The sequence below is a fragment of the Mytilus edulis genome, chromosome 4, assembly GCF_963676685.1.
Source record: "Mytilus edulis chromosome 4, xbMytEdul2.2, whole genome shotgun sequence".
Lineage (NCBI taxonomy): Eukaryota > Metazoa > Mollusca > Bivalvia > Mytilida > Mytilidae > Mytilus > Mytilus edulis.
In genome coordinates, this window is record NC_092347.1 from 45,456,459 (window position 1) to 45,479,291 (window position 22,833).

The following is a 22,833-nucleotide window of genomic DNA, read 5'->3' on the forward strand; positions in this document are numbered from 1 at the left end:
CATATCTAAATAATCGTGTCCATTATTGTTTTAAAAGTTATCAAATGTTAAATAACGTCAATGCAAAATTATAAAATCAATGGACTTGTGATTGTAATCAATAGTCATTATTTATTCACAAAAGCTGAAACATCCTGGCAACCAAAGATGATATGCCAGGGATCTGATAACAAATATAGAAAATATGATTTGTTTGGAACATTTAAAATTGTCGTTGTTTTTTTCTTTCATTTCCTATATATTTCATATAATTGTATCGAAACTAGATAACTATTTTTAGATTAACGTTTGGAGGATATTTTATATGTAATAGATCATATTTTCAAATTGCGCAATTATGTTTTATCGAATAAGATCAACAATGAACCTGCACATCTATTACCTCAGATCGATTTTAGTCTTTGCAATTGCAATATTAATAACTGGTGAAGTAGGGTATGTGTTAATAATGCAAGCATTTTAAGAATATAAAAAACAAAAGACATTTAACTGTCAACAAATGTTTTACAACAACGATTATCTATAAAATCCTGCAAGATCTAAATTGTCTCGAGTGCAAAAATATTGTAAATAGATTAAACAAAAACCATCGAAGATCTAGTATTTATTAATACATGTACCAATTACTATATTAACATATCAAGTATAATATATAAAAAAAAAAATCAAACGACTGACAATATTAACGACTGAACAAGCAAGAGTTTCATAACGGGTAAACGTTTAGTCCAGAACACTAGTAGTATGGACATAATGCTATACAAGTTAGAGATAACTTTTCGTATGATATCCTTTTTTTTTTTTAGCTCACCTGGCCCTAAGGGCCAAGTGAGCTTTTCTCATAACTTGGCGTTCGTCTTCGTTAACTTTTACAAACATCTTCTCCTGTGAAACTACTCAGCTAAATTTAACCAAAGTTGGACACAATCATCCCTACGATTTTTTTTTTTAAATGTGCCCAGTGACCATGCCCGCCAACCAAGATGGCCGAAATGGCTTTACATAGAACATAAAGGTAAAATGCAGTTTTTGGCTAATATCTCTGAAAATAAAGCTTTTTGAGCTAATCTGACATAGAGTAAAATATTAATCAAGTTGAGATGTATCTGCACTTAAATTTTCAAATGAATCAGATAACCCGTTGTTGGGGTGCTGCCCCTGAATTGGTAATTTTAAGGAAATTTTGCCGTTTTTTTGTTATCACCTTCAATGTTAATATACATGTAAATAGAGATAAACTGTATTTACAACAACAATGTACAGCAAAATTAGATCTACAAATAAGTATGCCTCTAGATATTACGAACGGTCACTTTTTACAAATATAGGAAATGATTGATAGATTGTAGTTTGTTTAATAAAATAGGATCTGTTTTCCAAATTCATCAAATTGGTACCGGAATAAAGGACTTGATTTGCGACTGCCTGTGGACATAATGAATTATCTTCGATATAAAGACAATATAACTATAAATAACAATCAGTTAAAATTATGAGGAAAGCAAGGTTCCAACTCATTCAGTCAAAGTTGAAATTACGTGTATTTGATTGTTTTTTTTTTTGTTTTTTTGTTTTATATATTTTCCTATTGGACACATAGCTCCTCGCATATTTTAAAAATAAGTTAAACATCTTTTTGGGTTTTAGCGTAACTGATGATGCAAAGTCAGTAAATCGTTTCAGAATCACCAAATTTGTAAAATTTATGTTCATATTGGGTAACACACACATATATATACTACATACTAGCCATGATGTTATCAGTTTACTTTCTACTTATGAGTTTGAATGTCCTTTTTGGTATCTTTCGCCTCTCCAATGATATTTTAAAATGTTTCAGCACCAACATAGAGTTGAAACAGCCATGCTGCTCAATAACATGGCTGAAAATACAGAGAGACTTAAGAATGAAAAAAGGAGACAGCTGGAGTTGATAAATGAAAGACGTGAACAAAAAAGACAATTACGTGAAGGAGGTAAAACTCCTCGTTCAGTTCCACCGGCTGCTGCCTCCAAAGGAAAGAGATGATTGGTTCGTAAGAAGTGGTAACCGCAAGGTAAGTTTGTTTGCATATGCGTTTATAGTTTCCATGAAATGTTTTATTAAATAGATATTAGAAGATGTAGTTTGAGAGCCATTAGTTTGCTTTATTTATTTCATTCTGCTTTGCATGTGCTTATGTTTCAGTTTTAGTGCTTTGCTTGCATGTGCTATGCTTTTTATTTATGAACTTTTTACTTGCAATATAGCTATCATAATTTGTATGTCTCATATGTGTTTTTTATGTATCTTAATATGTGTGTTGTTATTGTTATTAATGTCGGCAAAAAGCTCTACAGAGCTTATGTTTGTATTTAATGTAACCCGACTTGAAATAAAATTTCTTATCTTATCTTAGCCAATGAGACAACTTTCCATCTAAGTCGCAAGTAAACCATTATAGAACAAAGTACCGTCTTCATCACGGAGCCTTGGCTAGCGCCGAACAGAAAACTAAAGGGCCACACAAATGACTAGTGTAAAACCATTCAAACGGAAAAACCAACGGTCTAATCTATATAAAAAACGAGAAACGAGAAACACTTATGAACCACATCAACAAACGACAACTACTGAACACCAGATTCCTGACTAAGGACAAAACACTGGACACTTTTAATTTGCAAAACACTCATTTGCAAATCCGCCGCCGCCTCAAACAAGAGCTACAATATCATGTATATAACCAAAATGTGCAGAATTACATGGGATTCAATAATTTCATTGGTTTTATACTGTTACTTTCATATTTATTTTGCAATTTGAATTATAAAAACATGGGATTTTCAATATCCCATGGGACAGGGCAAAATCCCATGGGATTTACCATTATCCCATGGGATTTTGGTTAAATCCCATGGGATTTTTTTTGGTCCCATGGGATTATTGTAGTCCCATGGGATATTTGTTGTCCCATGGGACTATAATTATCCCATGGGATTTTTAATATCCCATGGGACAAAATAAAATCCTATGGGATTAAAATTATAAATATATATATATATATAAATATAAAGTTATGTGTATGTTACAATGAATGCTGTTTGGTAGTAAAATGTTTTAAATGTATACGAGTTTTTTTTATATTTTTTATATATACATATATATAAATTTTTTAAAATTTTGTCACAAACATGTTTTTTATTTGTTTATATGACAATAAAGATTATTCTTATTTTGGAATGTATAATAATAATATTTTACAGTCAAAGAATAAAGTCCTTTCACTGAAACAAAATGATGAAATTTCTAAATAAATGAAAAAATATTGTTTTGAAATCTTTGTCTTGTTTATTCTATTATGAAAAATAGAACTGAAAAAATATTTCATATTCTGACTGAATAGTTCACTCTTTTCATGAGGTAAGATTTTCTTTGTTATAGGTTCATTGCAATACTTGTATAGGCAAACGATTTGAATTATAATATATAACTTTGTGGTGTACATAATAGTATGCTTATATTTGCAAATTTATAATATAAACACTTTTTGTTAAAGTTTTTGCTTTCTTTATTCACAACTTGCTATGTACAATTATTCAGTCCACTATATAAGAGTGAAGTCAATAAATAATTTCATTCACTAGAATATTCCTGAAATTCTTAGACAAAACATTTTTTCAATCTGTTCTTCAAAGATCTTCCTCTGTACATCTTTATTGAATCGAGAGATTCAAATGAGAAGACAAAGCAAGTTTATTTGGACAACAACATTCTAATATCTTGTTCATTCGTTCCATCTTTCAATTGATAATTACATTGTTGTATTTATATGATCAAGTTCTTGTGCATCAATGATCGTGATGATATGACTCCTTTTTGTTTATAGTCATCATGTTGAAATTTCCTCTTTCAAATAAATGTAGGAAAAAACATGTTCCATTTCAAATTAATAAAAAAGTCGCACTATGGAGAAAAATATCAGCTTTAAGTTTTCCGTTCAGTATTGATCTGTGAATGATGACCATGAAAATCCAGATTTCTGACCTACAAATACACAAACTCAAAAATTATCAGTGAAGAGATCAATAAAATGGCTATTTTATCATGTTTATGATTAATATGATAAACTTTCATTTAAATATTCAAGTACTAAATTACAGAAATCGCTTAAATTTTATAATAGTTTAGTTAAAGTACAGCTTATTTAAAATTATAATAAACAAGAATGTGTCCTCAGTACACGAATGCCCCACTTGCACTATCATTTTCTATGTTCAGTGGACCGTGAAATTGGGGTAAAATCTCTAATTTGGCATTAAAATTAGAAAGATCATATCATAGGGAACATGTGTACCAAGTTTGAAGTCGATTGGACTTCAACTTCATCAAAAACTACCTCGACCAAAAACTTTAACCTGAAGCGGGACAGACGGACGGACGAACGAACGGACGAACAGACGCACAGACCAGAAAACATAATGCCCCTCTACTATCGTAGGTGGGGCATAAAAATATAGGCCACCGTTGAGTTAAATAAGATATTACATTTTTAATGCCAAAAAATGGCATTTTTGCACCAAAGGGAGATAATTTGGAGCTTTTTCAATGATATATGCATTTTAAAAGTCATCTGGGGCCAAACCGAATTGATTGTTTTGAATGATTTGGTGTACCATATGATAAAGATATAAATAAATTGAGTTATGAAAAAAAAATATTAAAACATTTTTCTGAAATTGTTATACCCTAGAGCCTCCTTAAATGTCATTTGATCTCTATTGGAGAAATGTCTCATTGGAAATCAGACTGCTAAGTGTTTCTTATTTTTATATCAACCCAGCCATATTATACCTGTCTAATATCAGGAGCTTGTACATAGTTCAGTGGTTGATGTTGGTTCATACCCGTCATTTTTATTTTTCATAATTTTTTGTTTTTATAAATTAGTCTGGTATATTTGACGTTTGAATTGATGCTCTGTTTCAAATTTGGTTAGTGTTGACTTTTATAGATTACTATAACATGTATAGGGTATGGGTTTTCTCATTACTTACAGGTCATCAATGGCCTCTAATAAGTAATTACAATGCTTACATCCACTAAATTGAACTCTGATGGATAGTTTTCTCTTTAATCATACCACATCTTATTTTAATAAATATTTAATTATTATTCAAGGACAAAATTTTTTATAACAGTGGATTTACCATTTAGGCTTTGTTGACCTCTGTAAATCTAATTTTGTTGATAATTTCTTCTGTTTATAGTTTCCCCTCTATCTTTCATGTTCTTGCCCTACACATAAAAGGGTAAACATCATTTAATGACAAAAATAACTACTACATGTATTACATAATTAGTAGGCAACTGAAAATTTTGTCTTATTTGTATATAACATCAACTTACTCATCATTCTTGCTGTTCAATATCATGAATATTATCATTATTCTATGAATATGAGGTCACAGTAAAATTAACCTTGGCAGGCAGACATCTTTTTTTATTTGATACCTTGTAGTCATTCCATACAACAAGTAGACCTATGCTTAAAAAATCTAAGGCCAAAATTAAAAATATGTTTGTTTCCCCTCCCCCCACACGGGTCAAAAATTAGCGCCCGGGTCAAAAAATTATTTTCCACAAAAAAATCGAAATTATTTTTTTCCTGAAAATAATTTGTTTCCATTTTTGGAAAGTGCTTGAAAGCAGAAGGATTGATAATCTAAATAAATACACTCAAATTGAGCACAAACAACTGATAAGTGGCCTGGACTGGACAAGTCAAACCATTCATGTGACCATGCTATGACAATCACATCCAGTTAAAAAAAACTAGAGGCTCTCAAGAGCCTGTGTCGCTCACCTGTTAATGTGTTTACTGATGTCGGCCATCTTCGTTGGTAGGCGGGGTCATTAGACACTTTTTTTTTTAAATAGATACCCTAGTATTATGATTGTGGCCAAGTTTGGTTAAATTTGGCCAAGTAGTTTTAGAAATGATTTTTATACAAGTTACAAAAATGACGAAAAGTTGTTCAATATTGACTATAAAGGGCAATAACTCCTTAAGGGGTCCTCTAACAATTTTGATCATGCTGACTTATTTGTAGATCTTACTTTGCTGAACATTATTGCTGTCTACAGTTTATCTCTATCTATAATAGTATTCAAGATAATAACCAAAAACTGCAAAATTACCTTAAAATCACCAATTTTAGGGCAGCAACCCAACAACAGGTTGTCCAATTCAACTGAAAATTTGTGAGGGGATATATCTTATTCTGATGGACATTTAAATCTTGAAAGATTTGCCCTAAATGTCTTAGTTTCAAAGATATAAAGCAAAACCTGCATTTTACCACTATGTTCTAATTTTAGCCATGTCGGCCATTTTGTTTGGTAGGCTGGGTCAGCGGACACATTTTTTAAACTACAAACCACAATGATAATTGTGGCCAAGTTTGGTTAAATTTGGCAAAGTAGTTTCAGAGAAGAAGATTTTTAAAAAAGTTACAAACAATGATGAAAAGTTGTTAAAAATTGACTATAAAGGGCAATAACTCCTTAAGGGGTCGACTGACAATTTTGGTCATGTTGACTTATTTGTAGGTCTTACTTTGCTGAACATTATTGCTTTTACAGTTTATCTCTATCTATAATAGTATTCAAGATAATAACCAAAAACTGCAAAATTTCCTTAAAATAACCATTTCACAGGCAGCAACCCATCAACAGGTTGTCCGATTCGTCTGAAAATTTCAGGGAAGATAGATCTTGACCTGATCAACAATTTTACCCCTTGTCAGATTTGCTCTAAATGCTTTGGTTTTTGAGTTATAAGCCAAAAACTGCATTTTACCCCTATGTTCTATTTTTAGCCATGGCGGCCATCTTGGTTGGTTTGAAAGGTCACGCCACACATTTTTTAAACTATATACCCCAAGGATGATTGTGGCCAAGTTTGGTAGAATTTGGCCAAGTAGTTTCAGAGGAGAAGATTTTTGTAAAAGTTTACGGACGACGGACGCAGGACGACAGACAACGAACGCCAAGTGATGAGAAAAGCTTACTTGACCTTTCAGGTCAGGTGAGCTAAAAAAAAACCTGCCTTCCTGGTCTGTTTACAAAGGGTAGACCCGGGGAGGGGAAACAGACATTCTTTTAAATGTGGCCTGATAAAATGACAAAACCAAGAAAACTTATCATTGTCAGACCAAAGAACAATAAAATGCGGTCATGGTTTATATATGAATCTGCCATTCAGACATGCACACCTTACAATTGTTTCATATCTACCAAATATAATCTACCTGTAACTTTAAACATATGATAAACTGACAAAACAATGCAGTGTTTCATTGACCAATGAACCATGCATGAAAATGAGGTCAAGTTCATATAAAATATGACAGACAGCTAAGTGCATCTTACAATTATTTCATTCACTAAATAAAGGGGCCTTATTGCTTACAGTATCCGGAAAATAGACCAAACCACAAAAACTAAATATTTTCAAAGTTCCTTATACCCTGCCAATTTGTTATGGTTGTGCCTGTTCCAAGTCAGGATCCGATAATTCAGTGATTGTCGTTTGTTTATGTGTAACATATCTGTTTTTCAATTTTTTTGTACATAAATTAAAGCACAATACATTTGTACATGAAACACAAAGCTCATCACTGAGATAGTACCTAAGTCTCAGATAGAGGGAGGCGGGGTCAACCAAACTCCCCTATTCAATCTGAATGCAGGACAGAAAGTCACAGTCAAAAAGTCACACACTGTCACAGGACAAAAAGTCACAATTTAGTTTTGAGATTATTTTTCTTTGAACAAGAAAACACTCTTTTTGTATTTTTCTTGAAGTTTTATACATGAACATGATGTAGCAACTTTTAAATTAAAATTTATTAAAAACAAATAAATCAGTGCATTAGGTTTGCGCACATTACCATTACATTTGCACACAAAAATCATTACGTTTGTGTGCAGCTTTTGATTACATTTGCACGCATTTTTTAACATGTAAATATAAAAAAAAAGATATAGTGTGATTGCCTTTTACAGCTGACTATGCGGTATGGGCTTTACCTCGGGCTTTGCTCATTGTTGAAGGCTGTTTGGTGACCTATGGTTGTTAATGTCTGTGTCATTTTGGTCTCTTGTGGACAGTTGTCTCATTGGCAATCATACCACATCTTCTTTTTTATATTATGAACAATTTCCTAAAATTAAAAATGAATATATGTAATAAAAAGAAGATATTTCAAAATCTTTTTTCATTTATATTCAATCAATTGTCAACAAATTGTTTGTGACTTTTTGTCCTATCAACTAACTTTGTTACTTTATGCCTGAGTTTGACATGTGTTTGACTTTTTGTCCTGTGACTTTTTGTCGGAATGTCCTGTGACTTTCTGTTCGTTTACCTTCCATCTAAATCAGTGAACTGGATAATTGTTTTTTGCAGAAGTCCGGGGAGTGTTAAAAAATCACATGTGCAAGTTGAGAGTCAACACTTACACAGGGACTACACAATACTTTTTCAGAATGTCAGCAAAAAAGAATCACTGGTGACAGGGGAGTGTAACCGATGAATTGATCCTGAATCAGATAAGATTTTCCCGGTACGTCTAAACACCGCTCAGGAGGACCTCCTGGGTGCACACATGCAGGACATACAAAGTGCACTCATGGCAGACCCTATATAGTCGCCGTCGTATCTGCACACATGATGGATGTATATATTCGTTATAGATCGTCATACACTTCTCATTTTAGAGTTAAATTTGCAAGCAACCTCTTAAGATTTTAAAATAATAATGCTACTAAAAATATATTATTTCCCCCAATTTTCGCAATTTTTTCGCCATATAAAATATTTAGGCGACTGTGCTTTTAGTGAATATAAACGATTACGAGGCCTCACGAATAAATATAAATATGAAATATACTGGAACATCGATTAGCATAGATCGAGCAGGGCCGTAACTAGCCTCTTTTAATAGTGAGGCAAAATTTATTCGCCGAGCGGAGCGAGGCGAAAAAATTTGGGCGAGGGGTCTGGGGGCCGCCTAAGGCCCACAGAAGCTCTGAGAAAAATAACGCAAAATCGTGCATTCTGAGCGTTTCCCAGACTCTTTCTTGCATTAATTTTAGATATTTTTTTCGACAATCAGGTCCCAAAGCAAAAACAAAGATTCATTGTAATTTAAGACTTTTAGGTATTAGAGACAACATTAAAAGACCGATATGTAGGATAAAGCAAAAATCGTAATTCTCATAATTATTAATACCGTATCTGTCTGTTTGTTCTTGTATTGTAATTGGACTTTGGAGATTTTTTTATGACTAGATTTAAATATAGTGACATTGCAGTATTATACTTTAAGTACTAGTACTGCTTAAGTCCAAACTAGGGACCATCTTCACCTTGTTTTACGATCTTTTACGGTATTAATGATTCTTTAAAAGTATTGTTGAAGACCAACCGGCAACTTTCAAGATGAAGAGCAGAACACAAACTTTGACCATTGATCATTTGTATTTTTTCTATGCATTGACTTTGTGTGCGATTATGTCCCCATACTCCTTTATTATCTGTTAAAGGTTCTCAACACGACTTAATGCAAGTTTAACCTTTCAATGTAAAAGGTCATATATGGCAATACCTTTTTTTTTTCTTCAAATTATTTGATACCGGGAAATATGTGACCTTCCTCTAATTCAAACCATGTCAGCTATCTAGTTTTATTTACAATAAAACAAACTGTTTTGTATTCTTTGATATCAACTCTGAAAACTAAAATGAAACTAGAAACATGAATAACGAAAAACATCCAGGGGATACACCAGAGAGTGAAGAGAACGTCTTGCTTCTTGCAAGACACTTTCCGTGAATTTGATATGAAAACAACCTTTTGTTTCATTTTTTTTTTTTTTTGAATTTTTTTACATGAGGCATTTGCCTCATTTGCCTCAATGTAGTTACGGCCCTGTCGAGCAGCAGAGTAAACTTCCACATAAATCTCGAAGTTATTTACGCCGGATAATATAGACTGTGCTCCTGAATAAAGTTGTCAAATACATTAATTTGTGTTTTTTACTTCTACAAGAAATTTGATTCAAATGCTAATTACGCACCATTTGCTGAGCAGAGAATCATTCTAAGCCAGGAACCGTCTATACTAACTGATAACAGTAAGAATAGAACTTAAGTCTCTGTAAAAAGGCAGTCAATCCTAACAGAACTATATTAACTTAATGATACATGTACATCAAGTTCCAGCACCTCACCAAGCACCCTTGCCTTGCATACTGAGATGGCAAACTGGTGTGAGTCAGTATTTTAATATAAAACTGCGTAGGTTCATATCGTTTGATTCAACGTTTGTTTGGTTATTTTTTAAGGATCGTTGTAAAATTATATCTAAATCTTTGTTAAAATACGATTTTAAATTGTTCAATTCTTTCTATTTCATAATTTTGTCAAAGTCTACTTTTTAAAGTTTTAAATTTTACAGAAAAAATGAATATTCCATTTTGATTTGAAGAAAATCTTTTTGAACTGTCATGACATGGTGTTGCAAAGCTGATTACAGGTAACTATAACATACAGTAATTTTCCATTTCGACAGTGCGTGTATTCTCGGGTGTGTATAACGTATAGTTTTCTAGAGAACATCCTGTCTACGTGTAATACAGATTGATGACATTATACAACATTTCTTTGGTTAAATGTGATAAGGTATCTGTGTCCATTCCCTATTTCAACACCACTAATTTTTCGAAGAAAAAAAATCAAAAAAAAATTTATATGAAATTAAGAAGAAAAGTAGCAAATATAAACTTCAGTAATTGCGCATTGAGTAAACATAATTCCAATATTGCATGAACAAATCCGTGAGAAAACGTATATATACATGTATGAATAAAGATGTGTTTTAAAAGACCTATTGGCATTATTTCACATTAGGACCTAAGATAACTAGAACTAAGCAATGGTTGATCCAGAAATTTTCATAAGTGGGGACTCATTGACTGCCTTAGAGTGTTCACGTCCAGTCATGCTTCCGTGATTCCCTATATAATCTACCATTTGTTTCCAAAGATTTAGGAGGGGGGCTGGTACACACATATATATATAAATATACCTCTGCGGCGGAGCCAGCCATTTGAAAAGGAGGGGGGTCTCAACCCAGGACAAAAGGGGGAGGGGGTGGTTCCAACCATATGTCCCCATTCAAATGCATTGATCGTTCAAAAAAAGGGGAGGTTCCAACCCCCGAAACCCTCCCCCTGGATCCGCCACTGATACCTAGTATGCATATAATTAAGAACAGCTTTGAATATATGCATATAAAATAATGGTACGTTTAAAAACCGTTCAGGATCTCCTGGTTGCACACAGGACATTAAGTAACTTAGGACATATATATATAATAGTAAGAGTTCAGGGTATACATTCGATAACTAACATATTTTATAATTTTGTTATTTTTGTTTTGATAAAATCAGAGACATATAATACATGTATTGAGACATATATATATGTGTGTCTCTGAAAAAATCAAACCATCTTTAAAGAAGTTATTTCAGTTTGAATCGACTGTCTTTTGCATTAGAATTCCAAAAACGGTAATGTTATTTACAAATGCCAAAACCTGCAAGAAAGAAACATTTATATTCGGTGATTTTTACACTAAACGTTTTCGTAATTTGTTTTAAAAAATATAAAAAAGTACATGTACATCGTTTTTTCAAGATTTGTATAGTAACTGGTTCAATTAAGTCCCCTTGATGAAATTTAAATTGCGAGACGCTAATTAATAAACTATGATCTATCTATCGGCATGCGTCGTTATTTGGGATACGTCACGGATGACCGATGATCATATTCAATACGATATATCAATCATCATTTGAATTTGGTCAATTGATCTTTAATAATTAGGACTAATTGGTGATGGCAGAGAATAAGTCGCTGGTGATGGTTAAAAACACATAGAAGTAAACTTTGCAAAAAAAAAAGGTTTCCTCGGAAAAAATTATGAAAAGATATGAATATGCTAAAAAAAAAAAATTTCCGAAATAATAATTAAAGACGTTTAGAAATAACAAATTTTCACAGTTGGGAAATTTTCAATTCAAGTTATTTCATTTTGAAAACGTTGAGAAATATAGATCTTATTATATGTTAAATGTGGGCCGCTTGGAGATCAACTTGTGAAACCCTGCATAATTAGGGTTTGTCTACTTTCGTCTTTTTCAATTGCCAAACATTCTATAATCAAGGATTTGTACAAGGCCTTGTTATAATGAATATTATCGCCAATATCACCATAATTAAATAAAGAACAGATACAATATTCGCCTAAAGAGTTTGCCATCTAACAATTCAAAATGAAATGTTGAGTCGAAACTGAGGTACCAAATCTATAAAAAGAATCACTATTTTAGTCGAAATTAAACTGTATATATTCTTTTTTTCAAAACTCCTGAAATAATTTAACATTATCTATAGAGAGCTTACATATGCAAATCTGTTTAGAAGTATGTGAGCGTAAATAAAATTTGTTTATTACCCCCCCCCCTTTTTCCTTCTATAAAATTTAATTGTAAACGATTTTCGTTCTTAATTTGTGTTTGCTCATTAACTGGGGTTCATGCTGTCAAAAAACAAAAATGTCTCCTTGTGTAAAAGTTATTGATAAAAAAAAATTGAAGCTTCCAGAAGAATAACGGTACGTCTAAACACCGCTTGAAGGACCTCCTGATTGCACTCATGACATACGAAGTGCACTCAGGACCCTTTATAGTCATCGCACACAGGATGGATGCATATATTCTTTATACGCTTCTTATTTTAGAGTTAAATTTGGTAGAATTTGAAATCGAACTTAGATAGATATGTTACATTTGTAATTCTTAGAAAATAATAAGGGCACGTGTCACTGATTACACAACTACTGAGCCATGAATTATCCAATCAACAAAATTAATTGGATTATCTTTATTGTTGTTTTATACATTGTGTTGTTAGTACAGTGTGACCATGCGGGAAGTAATATTGTGACGTCTAGAATGAATATCACGATGTTTTAAGATTTTCGTCTTTTATTAAGATTTCATTCTTAATTTTATTATCATGTCCTGGACCAGTAATTAATTCTTTGCACGAGTTTGAAAAGGGAAATAAATGTTCATACTTTAAAAGAATTTATATTAATTAAAGTTTTGTATATGGAATCCGTTCTAAACGGTAAAAGCCGTACTTTTCAAACAATCAAACTCATATACATGTAGTTAGATGTTATTTCTCATTTTTATCGAACTTGTCCAGGAATTTTATTTTTGAGTTATACGAATATTTTAAGAAATCCGTTTTTATTAAGTTTTTTTTCTCTAATTAAAGTCGTTTTGTCCAGTTTCACAAGCCTGTAACGAATTTCAATGCGAAAATAAATTCTGAAAATGAACTTGTCTCCGTTTTCGTCTCCGTTTTTTAAAAATTATGATATTTTGGGTATAATTATTTCTAAAAAAATATGTAAGTTATATTGTAGTAGCGAGAAATTATAAAAAAGAAGATGTGGTATGATTGCTAATGAGACAACTATCCACAAAAGACCAAAATGACACAAACATTAACAAAGAAAGACTATTTCGAAGACAGTTTATTGACACGAAATCCGTTCAAACCACGACTAAGTCTTCGTGCACAGATTTCCGTTAAGGTTAAACTGAATATTGTACATAATTGTCTTCTCTTGTATAATGGTTTGTTGAGAATAAAGATATACAAATGTAATAAAATTTGATATTCAGTCAACATTGTGTTTGTTTAAAAACTTGATTTAGATAGAGAGAGAGAAAAGAATCACACTGAAAAACAAAAATCGAACTTGTTACAGAAAAAAAACTATAAAATAATTTTCTTTATTCGTGAACTGCAAAACACAACAAATTAATTTACCCGTCATCATGAAAAATAAACTGAAAAAGCACATCGAATGAGATATATATTTTATTTTTTTCTATATGCAAATTCATGTTAAAGGTAAAACTGAACTAAACAATACAATTCCTAAAAAACAATAAAGATAATCCAATCAATTTTGTTGATTGGATAATTCATGGCTCAGTAGTTGTGTAATCAGTGACACGTGCCCTCATTATTTTATAAGAATTAACATATCTATCTAAGTTCGATTCAGGCGCGGATCCAGAGGGGGGAGGGGGTTCCGGGGGGGTTGGAACCCCCCTTTTTTTTGGCCGATCAATGCATTTGAATGGGGACATGTAGTTGAACCCCCCTTTTTTTACCCTGGGTTATGACCCCCCCCCTTTTTAAAATGGCTGGATCCGCCCCTGCGATTTCAACTTCTACCAAAATTTAACTCTAAAATAAGAAGCGTATAACGAATATAAACATCCATCATGTGTGCAGATATGATTACGGTAATGGGTCCTGAGTGCACTTTGTATGTCCTGAGCGGTTGTTTAGACGTACCCGAAGAATAAATCATTTCCTGAACCTAAAATACATTTATCTGTAATTAAAGAAAATTCGCCTAAAACATTCTCTCATATAAAAATTCGCCTAAAACATTCTCTCATATATTTAAACAATTAATTGTAAGATAATTAATTCAACGTCGGAATTTCTGTCTGTTTACTAATACTTTTCTTGTTCAGTTTAGTTTATACCCATAATAGATGAACGGAATTAAGTACTTTTTAGGAAAATTAACAACTCAAATTTTCAAAAACAAAATTCTACACTTTTTACCTGGATGTTTTTCTCTGTCTCGAAGCCGCAACCTTTGACCCCGTATCAAACGTAGCGACCAACACCTCACATGACGTATTCTCGATGTTGAGGTATTGACAATATACAATCACATTTATCAATATACAGCAAGTAAGTAATTTGGTGTTGAATGCCAGTAGATCAGAATTTGTTAATTGAACTTTACCTGTTTAAGGGGCACTAGCTGCCAAATTCATGTTCTTCATCGATTTTAATAAAATTCACATTAAACGTGTATATAGTGTTGAATTGTTTATTAAAATGTTGCGCACAATCTTGGCTGATATGCATAAAACCATTATATTTCATGACACTGTATGAAAAAGAAATTGACTTATCGTATAATACCAGAACCAGAGACATATATATTGTATCTAATATCTCTGCCAGAACTAAAAAATAAACTACCGTAAGTCCACATACACATAAGAGGGTATGGATGTGAATTAACAGAATAGAGAACAAAGGACAAAGAAAAAAAATGGAATAAAGAATAGTGAAAGAAAGAGAATAATGGAAAAAAGTGTAAGTTATTAAAAATATAACTAAAAAAAGAAGACAGAAAAAAAGACACCCCTCCGAGACGAGCCTTACATGCACTGTTATTACCCAAGGTTAATTTTACGGCGGCTCATTTTATTTTGGCTTAGAAATAAACATAATTGACAAGTTTCCTTCCCCTGCATTCTCGATCCCATATGTAAATAGCACGGTGATTTTCAAAAAGACATTGATACATCATTACAACACACACTTGCCGTCAGTATTTGAATATATTGATTAAGAAGGTATAGAAGATTAATGCACGCACACTATTATCCACCACTGGCCTAAATAGTTAGTCCGCAAACAACGAGGGTAATAAAAACCCAGCACTTTGAACACAGCCACCGGCATGGTGTGAATCTGAAAGCTTCCCACTATCCATTTCTACCCATAGAAAACTTTTGCCTTTCATTTATCAAAAATGAAATATGTTGATATTAATGGTATATAAGAATTATTGGGGAATTCAAACCATTCCTATTGTAAGTGATAAAACTAAATTTATATCAGGGTGATTGAAATGAGGAAAAAAAAGGGGGGATCAGGAGTTCAGGGCCCCCTGTTTGGGAAAAGAATTGGTTGATTATATATGGAATCACTGAGTCATGGCAGGAGCAGGCCCCTCTTAGGCAGTCGGTGGGCCCCACTTATGAAAAATTCTGGATCCACCACTGTGGTCGGGGTGGTCTTCAGTTGTATTATCTTTTTAAAAAAAAATTACACCTGTATAGTGTATATTCTTTAGTGTAAATCAAGGGAAAATACTGTGAACTATCTGTGCATTGGGGCTTATTAAAAGGTATTTCGGGGGGAAGAAAGAAGGGAGGGTGAGTCCATGGGAGGTAATCCCCACCCCTTTCAATTTGAGAATATGCTATTATCTTGTAAACGGTCCAGATCCCCATCCCTAAACCATATATATTCTTGAATGGGACGATAAAACAAATCAAATGAAATTAAAAGGAGTTCTTTGGGGGTTTCACCACTCTGTTCAATTTGAGAATGTGCTATTATCTTGTGAACGATCCAGATCCCCAACCCTAAACCATATATATTCTTGTCGGGGACAATAAAATTAATAATGAAATAAAATAAAAGTGAAGTCCCACCCCCTCTAGTTTGAAAACTTGTAAACGGTCAAGATCCCCACCCCTAAACCATATTTATATATTCTTGTATAGAACAATAAAACAAATAAAAGGAAATATAGGGAGAGTCCATGGGGTTCACCCCCACCCCTACATGTTTGAGAAACTTTTAAATGGTTGAGATCCCCTGTCATCCAGTGGTTAGGTGAAAAAATTTCAGGATCCCTGATCCCCACCGTCAAACCATATATATTCTTTTATGAGACAATAAAACAAATCAAATGAATATAGGATCATCCCCTTTGTCTTGGGTTGGGAACCCCCCTTTTTAAAATGGCTGGATCCGCCCCGGCATACCATCTAGCTAGCTATAAAGGCTTTAAAAATATGAAATCAAACAAGGAAATTAACAGTGTAGGCAACTGTTTTGAATTTAAAAAAAAGTCTTTTACATGATATATAACAATGTTAAATTTTTTGTGCATTTATTTTTGCTTATCGTATTTTCAATAATGGACAAAATTGCATGATTGAATATTGTAATTTAAGAAAAATCAGCATACATGATATAAAATGGGAAGTGGAAACTGGGAATTTGACAAAGAGACAACAACCCAATCAAAGAGCAGACAACGGCCGAAGGTCACCTATGGGTCTTCAATGCAGTGAGAAAAATTCGGCACTGGTCGTCAGCTCATAAATATGTATCAGAAATGAAAACGAGATACAGCTTTCAGTTGTATTAATAAAAACCTCACAATAAGTTCTGAATATCAGAATATACAGTATTGCAAGATTCTTTCAAAATGTACACATAGAGCTGAAAAACTGTCAGTGACTGTAAAATTAATCATGCTAACATTAAAGTCCATGGAGTCCATCTTAATATGCATACTCTCGTACAAAGGAATATAAGTATGCAATAGACATCAAGTTTTCAAAAATAAGAGTATCTATGCCATTAATTTACGACAAGATCTTAATCAAGTAATAATTTCGGTTTGTTTAAATATTTCGGAGGTTAGTATGACCTCCTCTTTGGTGATGATGTTTTCGTTTTAAAGTTGGGAAAATTGTTTGTACATGTACCAACAAAAATAAAAACACAAAGTCAATCTAGAATTATGTTTTTATCATTTTTTTATGTTTAGGTTGTCAGCAAGATGAAAAGGACAAGTATGCAGTTCAAAATTCAAAATGTGGATAAGTTGAGGTTCTAGGTCTTACCTTTGCAGATTTTCATATTTTGCATGAATGAAATCAAAGGTTATATGATGGACAGCAGAGAAAGAAAAAAACAACTTTTCAATTATCCTGCTCCTGGATAAATGTAAAACATCTTGTTTTTCGGTAAGTTTTATGCTCTGTTTTGATAGTGTTAGTGCATTCATCTTTCCAGTCTTTCCTCTAAATTGTAAGTTTTTGGTGAGTGTTCACCATGAATTTCAGTAAGTAACTTGTGGATTTACATGTATATACTCAAAATTTAGTACTAATATTAATGGGATTTTAGCATGACATCCTGCCAAATGCTTGTTAATCATGTTTATGTTCCAGAACAAACAAGTATTTGGACTGTACGCTTGCCCAATTTTAAGAAGTTGGTCAAGTTTAATACAAACAAATGTACAATACAGATCAACATAACTGAAATCTTTAATAGATTAATACAAAAAGTTTAATTGCAGTTAAAATAAAAACACAGGTTTGGTCGAGCTGGTACCAGACAGTACAAATATACTTAAATGGTCTGACTGTACACATATGGTGGGACTGTAAGTTCTGGACCGTAAAAGTAACATCCGAATACTGATATGGTCTGGAACATTTATACATGTCTTAAAATTAATATCAAACACATTGGTGTTTGATAGAACTATAATGTTTTGGGATATCAAAATCAAAAATATCCCATTTTTACTTTTAATAAAGAAGAAGATTATTGATGTATGTTTAAATGTATATTAAAATGAGACAGCAAGCCAACAACACAAAAAATAAGGATAAAACATACATATTTTTTTTGTATCATTGTTATAATTTCCAATATGTTCAAGGTATTTTTTCATTGAAATAAAACACAAATTGAAATCTGTCTGAACTTCAAAAGCTTAAAGAAATATTGTTTCTGTTGTCTGCATTTTGTATAATATATTGCAAATTCTTGTGAATAATGGAATGTTATTATAGTTGTCTAAAGTTTTAACATTGATCTTTATACTGTAAATTCATAAATTATTGCGTGCATTTATTATTGCGATTCTGTCATTTTAGACTTAAATGCGATTTTAAATTTTACGATTTTGAGAAAAATCCTGTTTAATCCATATAAAATATTTCATAATGCGAGTTTAAATTATTGCGTTTACAACTCTGTTGCATTTTTCGCAATAAAAAAAAACTCGCATTAATTCCGAATTTACAGTATATATATATATTATGTATATAACTTGGGAAAATACCCAAATGTTATAAAGAAGAATAAATTAATTGATTGTTATATGGTATTAGAATACCAGGAAGATGTGGTATATTGCTAATTTGACAACCCTCCATCAGAGACCAAAGAATGTAGGCCGTTAGCAACTGATGACACTGGACAACCTTTAACAATCAGTAAAATCCATATCGCATAGCTATTTTTATTGAAAATCATATTATTGCTACATGTATGAAAACAATTTTGTATAATCCATTACTTTAGATTTTATTGGTTCTTTTTCAGAAGGATTGAAATTCACCACCTAGAATAAATGGAGAAAACATAGAAACAAGACCAGAATAAATTCAAAGACAAAAGTTGGATCAGTTATTATTTTCATCACTCAGTCAATGATTTGAAGTTCTTTTAAATTCAAAAAAATATTGAAACCACAATAATGTCAAAGTTCTGTGCTGAATGTCCAAAAAGTGGACTATACCATCAAACAATGCTGGATGATAAGAAACTATTAATGTTTTGTGTTGAGGGATATTGTGAAAAAAATAGATTTACTTAAATAGCTACTAGTATGTTAAGCCTAACAATAGAGTTTTTATTGATTTCAAATGGCAAATAATTGTGTTTCAAGAAAGTATTCTATAATTCATGAATAAACATATATTGATACTTACATTATCTGCTTTGTTGTTTAAAAGTTTAGTTTTGAACAGTTAAAGAACAATATGCTAAATTAACATTTCCCAAGAAAAAAAGATATTCAATTAAAAAGATTCATCTTATAATAATTTACTACCAAATAGAAAACATTGTAACATACACATTACTGTTTATTTATATCTATATATTTACAATTAGAATCCCATAGGATTTTAATTTGTCCCATGGGATATTAAAAATCCCATGGGATAATAAAAATCCCATGGGATTTTTTTTGTCCCATGGGACAACAAATATCCCATGGGACTACAATAATCCCATGGGACAAAAAAAAATCCCATGGGATTTAACCAAAATCCCATGGGATAATGGTAAATCCCATGGGATTTTGCCCTGTCCCATGGGATATTGAAATTCCCATGTTTTTATAATTCAAATTGCAAAATAAATATGAAAGTAACTGTAGAAAACCAATGAAATTATTGAATCCCATGTAATTCTGCACATTTTGGTTATATACATGATATTGTAGCTCTTGTTTGAGGCGGCGGCGGATTTGCAAATGAGTGTTTTGCAAATTAAAAGTGTCCAGTGTTACAGGTGCAAACAATTGCAGCGGGTTTAAACGTTTTAATAGGTTAAAGTCTGTTAATCGATTTGGTAAGAACAAAAGTTCTATGACTAAAAGAAAAAAAATAATGAAATTTTCTAAACATGTCAAGTATCACTGTGACAACGATTTTGATCTAAGTAATGTTGCACTTATTGAATGGATAAATGAACAAAGAAAGGGAAAAAAAGGAAAACCACTATTTTAACTTTTATGTATAACAAAAAATCAAACAACCCTGAATGTATTTGATCTCAGTAAAGCTCATTTATCTTTAAATGTCAAGTAAAGCTCTGTTACATTTACATATCAATAAAAGACCTATTTGATTTTTTTCTTCTAATCGCAGACTATAGAATAAGCACATGAAAGAAACTTCCTGATTAGAGACATAGTCTTGTAAATTAAATTCTGAAAAAGCACTCAGGCATACAAAAGTAATCGCTATGATGTTTTAAAAGAATATCATTACTTATATAACAAAAATACCGAAAGCCGTTACGAAACATTTACCACTTATCATGTATTGGATATAATGGTTTAAACTTGTTAAGGCAGACGCGATATAATCAGGATTTTTTCAATCCGTTTAAAAAAACCTAGTGGTTATTTAAATTTAAGTGAAAAATATGTTTTTGTCTATCCCAGTATATACCAGTGTGTTCTAGAACAAGAACGACTTCATTCACCATTTCACAATCTGTTATGAATTTCTGTAATTTAGTTCTCTTTAGCGTTCATATTTTGCGTCTTTAGACTATCAGATTCAATTAAAACTTAAACTTTACCATATAACTTGTTGATTTCAGCTTCCGAACTGCAAACGTTTTATTTTCATATAAAACATTCAATCAGCGCCTGCATATGATGTATATCTTCCACTTGATACTAAAATAATAGAACTTGCAATTCTGGTAATGATTCCCTTGAAAGAGGGACGATGCTCACACATGAGCTGTTTAAACGAGGTTTAAGTTGAAGAAGTAGTCCCTTCGAAATGTTCAAGGATTAGTTAACCATCAAGGAATATCTGTTCCATTGATGACGATGGATGTTTTCCATTTATTGTTACCATAATCCTGTACTAATTTAATTGAATGTGATATCACTACATGATATGGGCAACACAACACACGCCACACCTGGAGTAGTATCTGCTTAGCCTTCAACACTGACGGAGTTAAATTTACCCTTGATTTTTATGTGGTTTGTTTAGCTCATTTTTTAGTTTTCGATCTTGTGTTTTATGGGCTTTTTTAAATGGCGTTGCTAGGTGTTTTTTTTACTTATGAGTTTGAACATTCATTTGGTATCTTCCTACTCTATTTATTTTCAAAAGTAAAATAGAGGTACAAAAATATATGCTCAATATATTTCTTCTTTCGTTTCAGGGTATGTTACCAGGGAAGCCTTTCAAATTCCGTCCATCACGCTGTGAAGTATCAACTGCTGATATATTGAGGGCCCTCATGGGGTTTTTGATTATGTGATTACTTGGCCGTTTTTTTAATGATTATTTGATTATTAAGCCAAATATTTCATGATTATTTGATTACCTAGGACTGTATTTTTAGTTTATGATTATTTGATTACTAAAGATAAGCAAATATTTAATGATTATGTGATTATATTGGCAAAAAAATGGTGATTATGTGATTACTAGGACCCCCCCCCCCCCCCCCATGAGGGGCCTCTATATTCTAATGTGTTGTACATTTTCATAGATACTTTATATTTATAAAAAATAACACTAATTGACACAATGTATATTATAATAACACATATGTACTGCACCGAGCTCTTGCTTTTAACCTTTATATAATAAATGGTTACTTCTTCTGGTAATAACTGAAATAGCTATAAAAAAAACACCTGAAGAACAAAATTAATAACTATGCATAAGACAGGATGAAAAAATATTCTGCAACACAAAACGCAGGAAACTCAAGTTTACAAAAATTGAAATGAGTATACATAGAAACAAATGCAAAATAAATGATAATTCCGAGAAAATTAAAATTTCAATGATGAGATTTCTGATGGTTCGTCCAAACAAAAAGTAAGTCGAAGTGTTGGTCATGCGTAAAACAGCCGCAAAGGGAATTAAAGTATTTGTTTTCGGTGGGTCCAATACAATTTGTTTCTGTACTGGTACACTAGCGGATACGATGTATAATTAATAAAACAGGCACGTGATCAGTATTGTACACGCTGATTTAGCAGTATTAGAGTTTATTCAATTATGTAAATTTATTGTATAGTCACTGTATACAAATTCCAATCGTTCTGTTGATGGTCATAGCCGGGTAAAAAGTGATGAGGTCACAAAGTAAGAAACAGTAGAGTCGGAAAACTCTGAAAGTATTGATTTTGTATTACCTTGCTTGGTGTCAAACTTAACCATGCTTTTTATCAATTATTGGCAGATCGTTGATGTGCACACAACGCAAAAATTTAGAACTACGTTATCATTGAGGATTTGTCGAATTTCTGTCATAATACTAGTAAACCCTTGCAGTTGATAAGAACACTGTGACAGCATTTTAGGAATTATAAACCTTCTACGTTTGAATAGAAATTAATAAAAAGAAACATCTTATTGAACATTATACATTTGTACATAAACATTAACGGACAGATTGAGTAACTGAAAACGGACTTATTTCTGTAAATGGCATAATTTTAATTCATTGA

At 32.0% G+C, this 22,833-nt stretch overlaps 1 protein-coding gene and 1 long non-coding RNA gene across 2 annotated transcripts in view; one reads left to right on the forward strand and one right to left on the reverse strand.

Annotated features, from left to right (window-relative positions):
- LOC139519768 (potassium voltage-gated channel protein Shaw-like) overlaps positions 1–22,596 on the forward strand; it is a 44,649-nt gene extending 22,053 nt beyond the window's left edge. Inside the window, exons 4-6 of the mRNA XM_071312020.1 lie at positions 1,841–2,057; positions 21,531–21,592; positions 21,834–22,596. Coding sequence (XP_071168121.1) covers positions 1,841–2,029 — 189 coding nt within the window. The 3' untranslated portion in view covers positions 2,030–2,057; positions 21,531–21,592; positions 21,834–22,596. The remainder of the gene's footprint in view (positions 1–1,840; positions 2,058–21,530; positions 21,593–21,833) is intronic.
- LOC139519767 (uncharacterized) lies at positions 3,218–8,958 on the reverse strand. Its single transcript, XR_011663680.1, has 3 exons — positions 8,413–8,958; positions 5,191–5,278; positions 3,218–4,027 (listed from the first exon to the last, which is right to left on the reverse strand). It is a non-coding gene; the product is annotated as an uncharacterized lncRNA (long non-coding RNA).
- Positions 22,597–22,833: the final 237 nt, after the last annotated feature.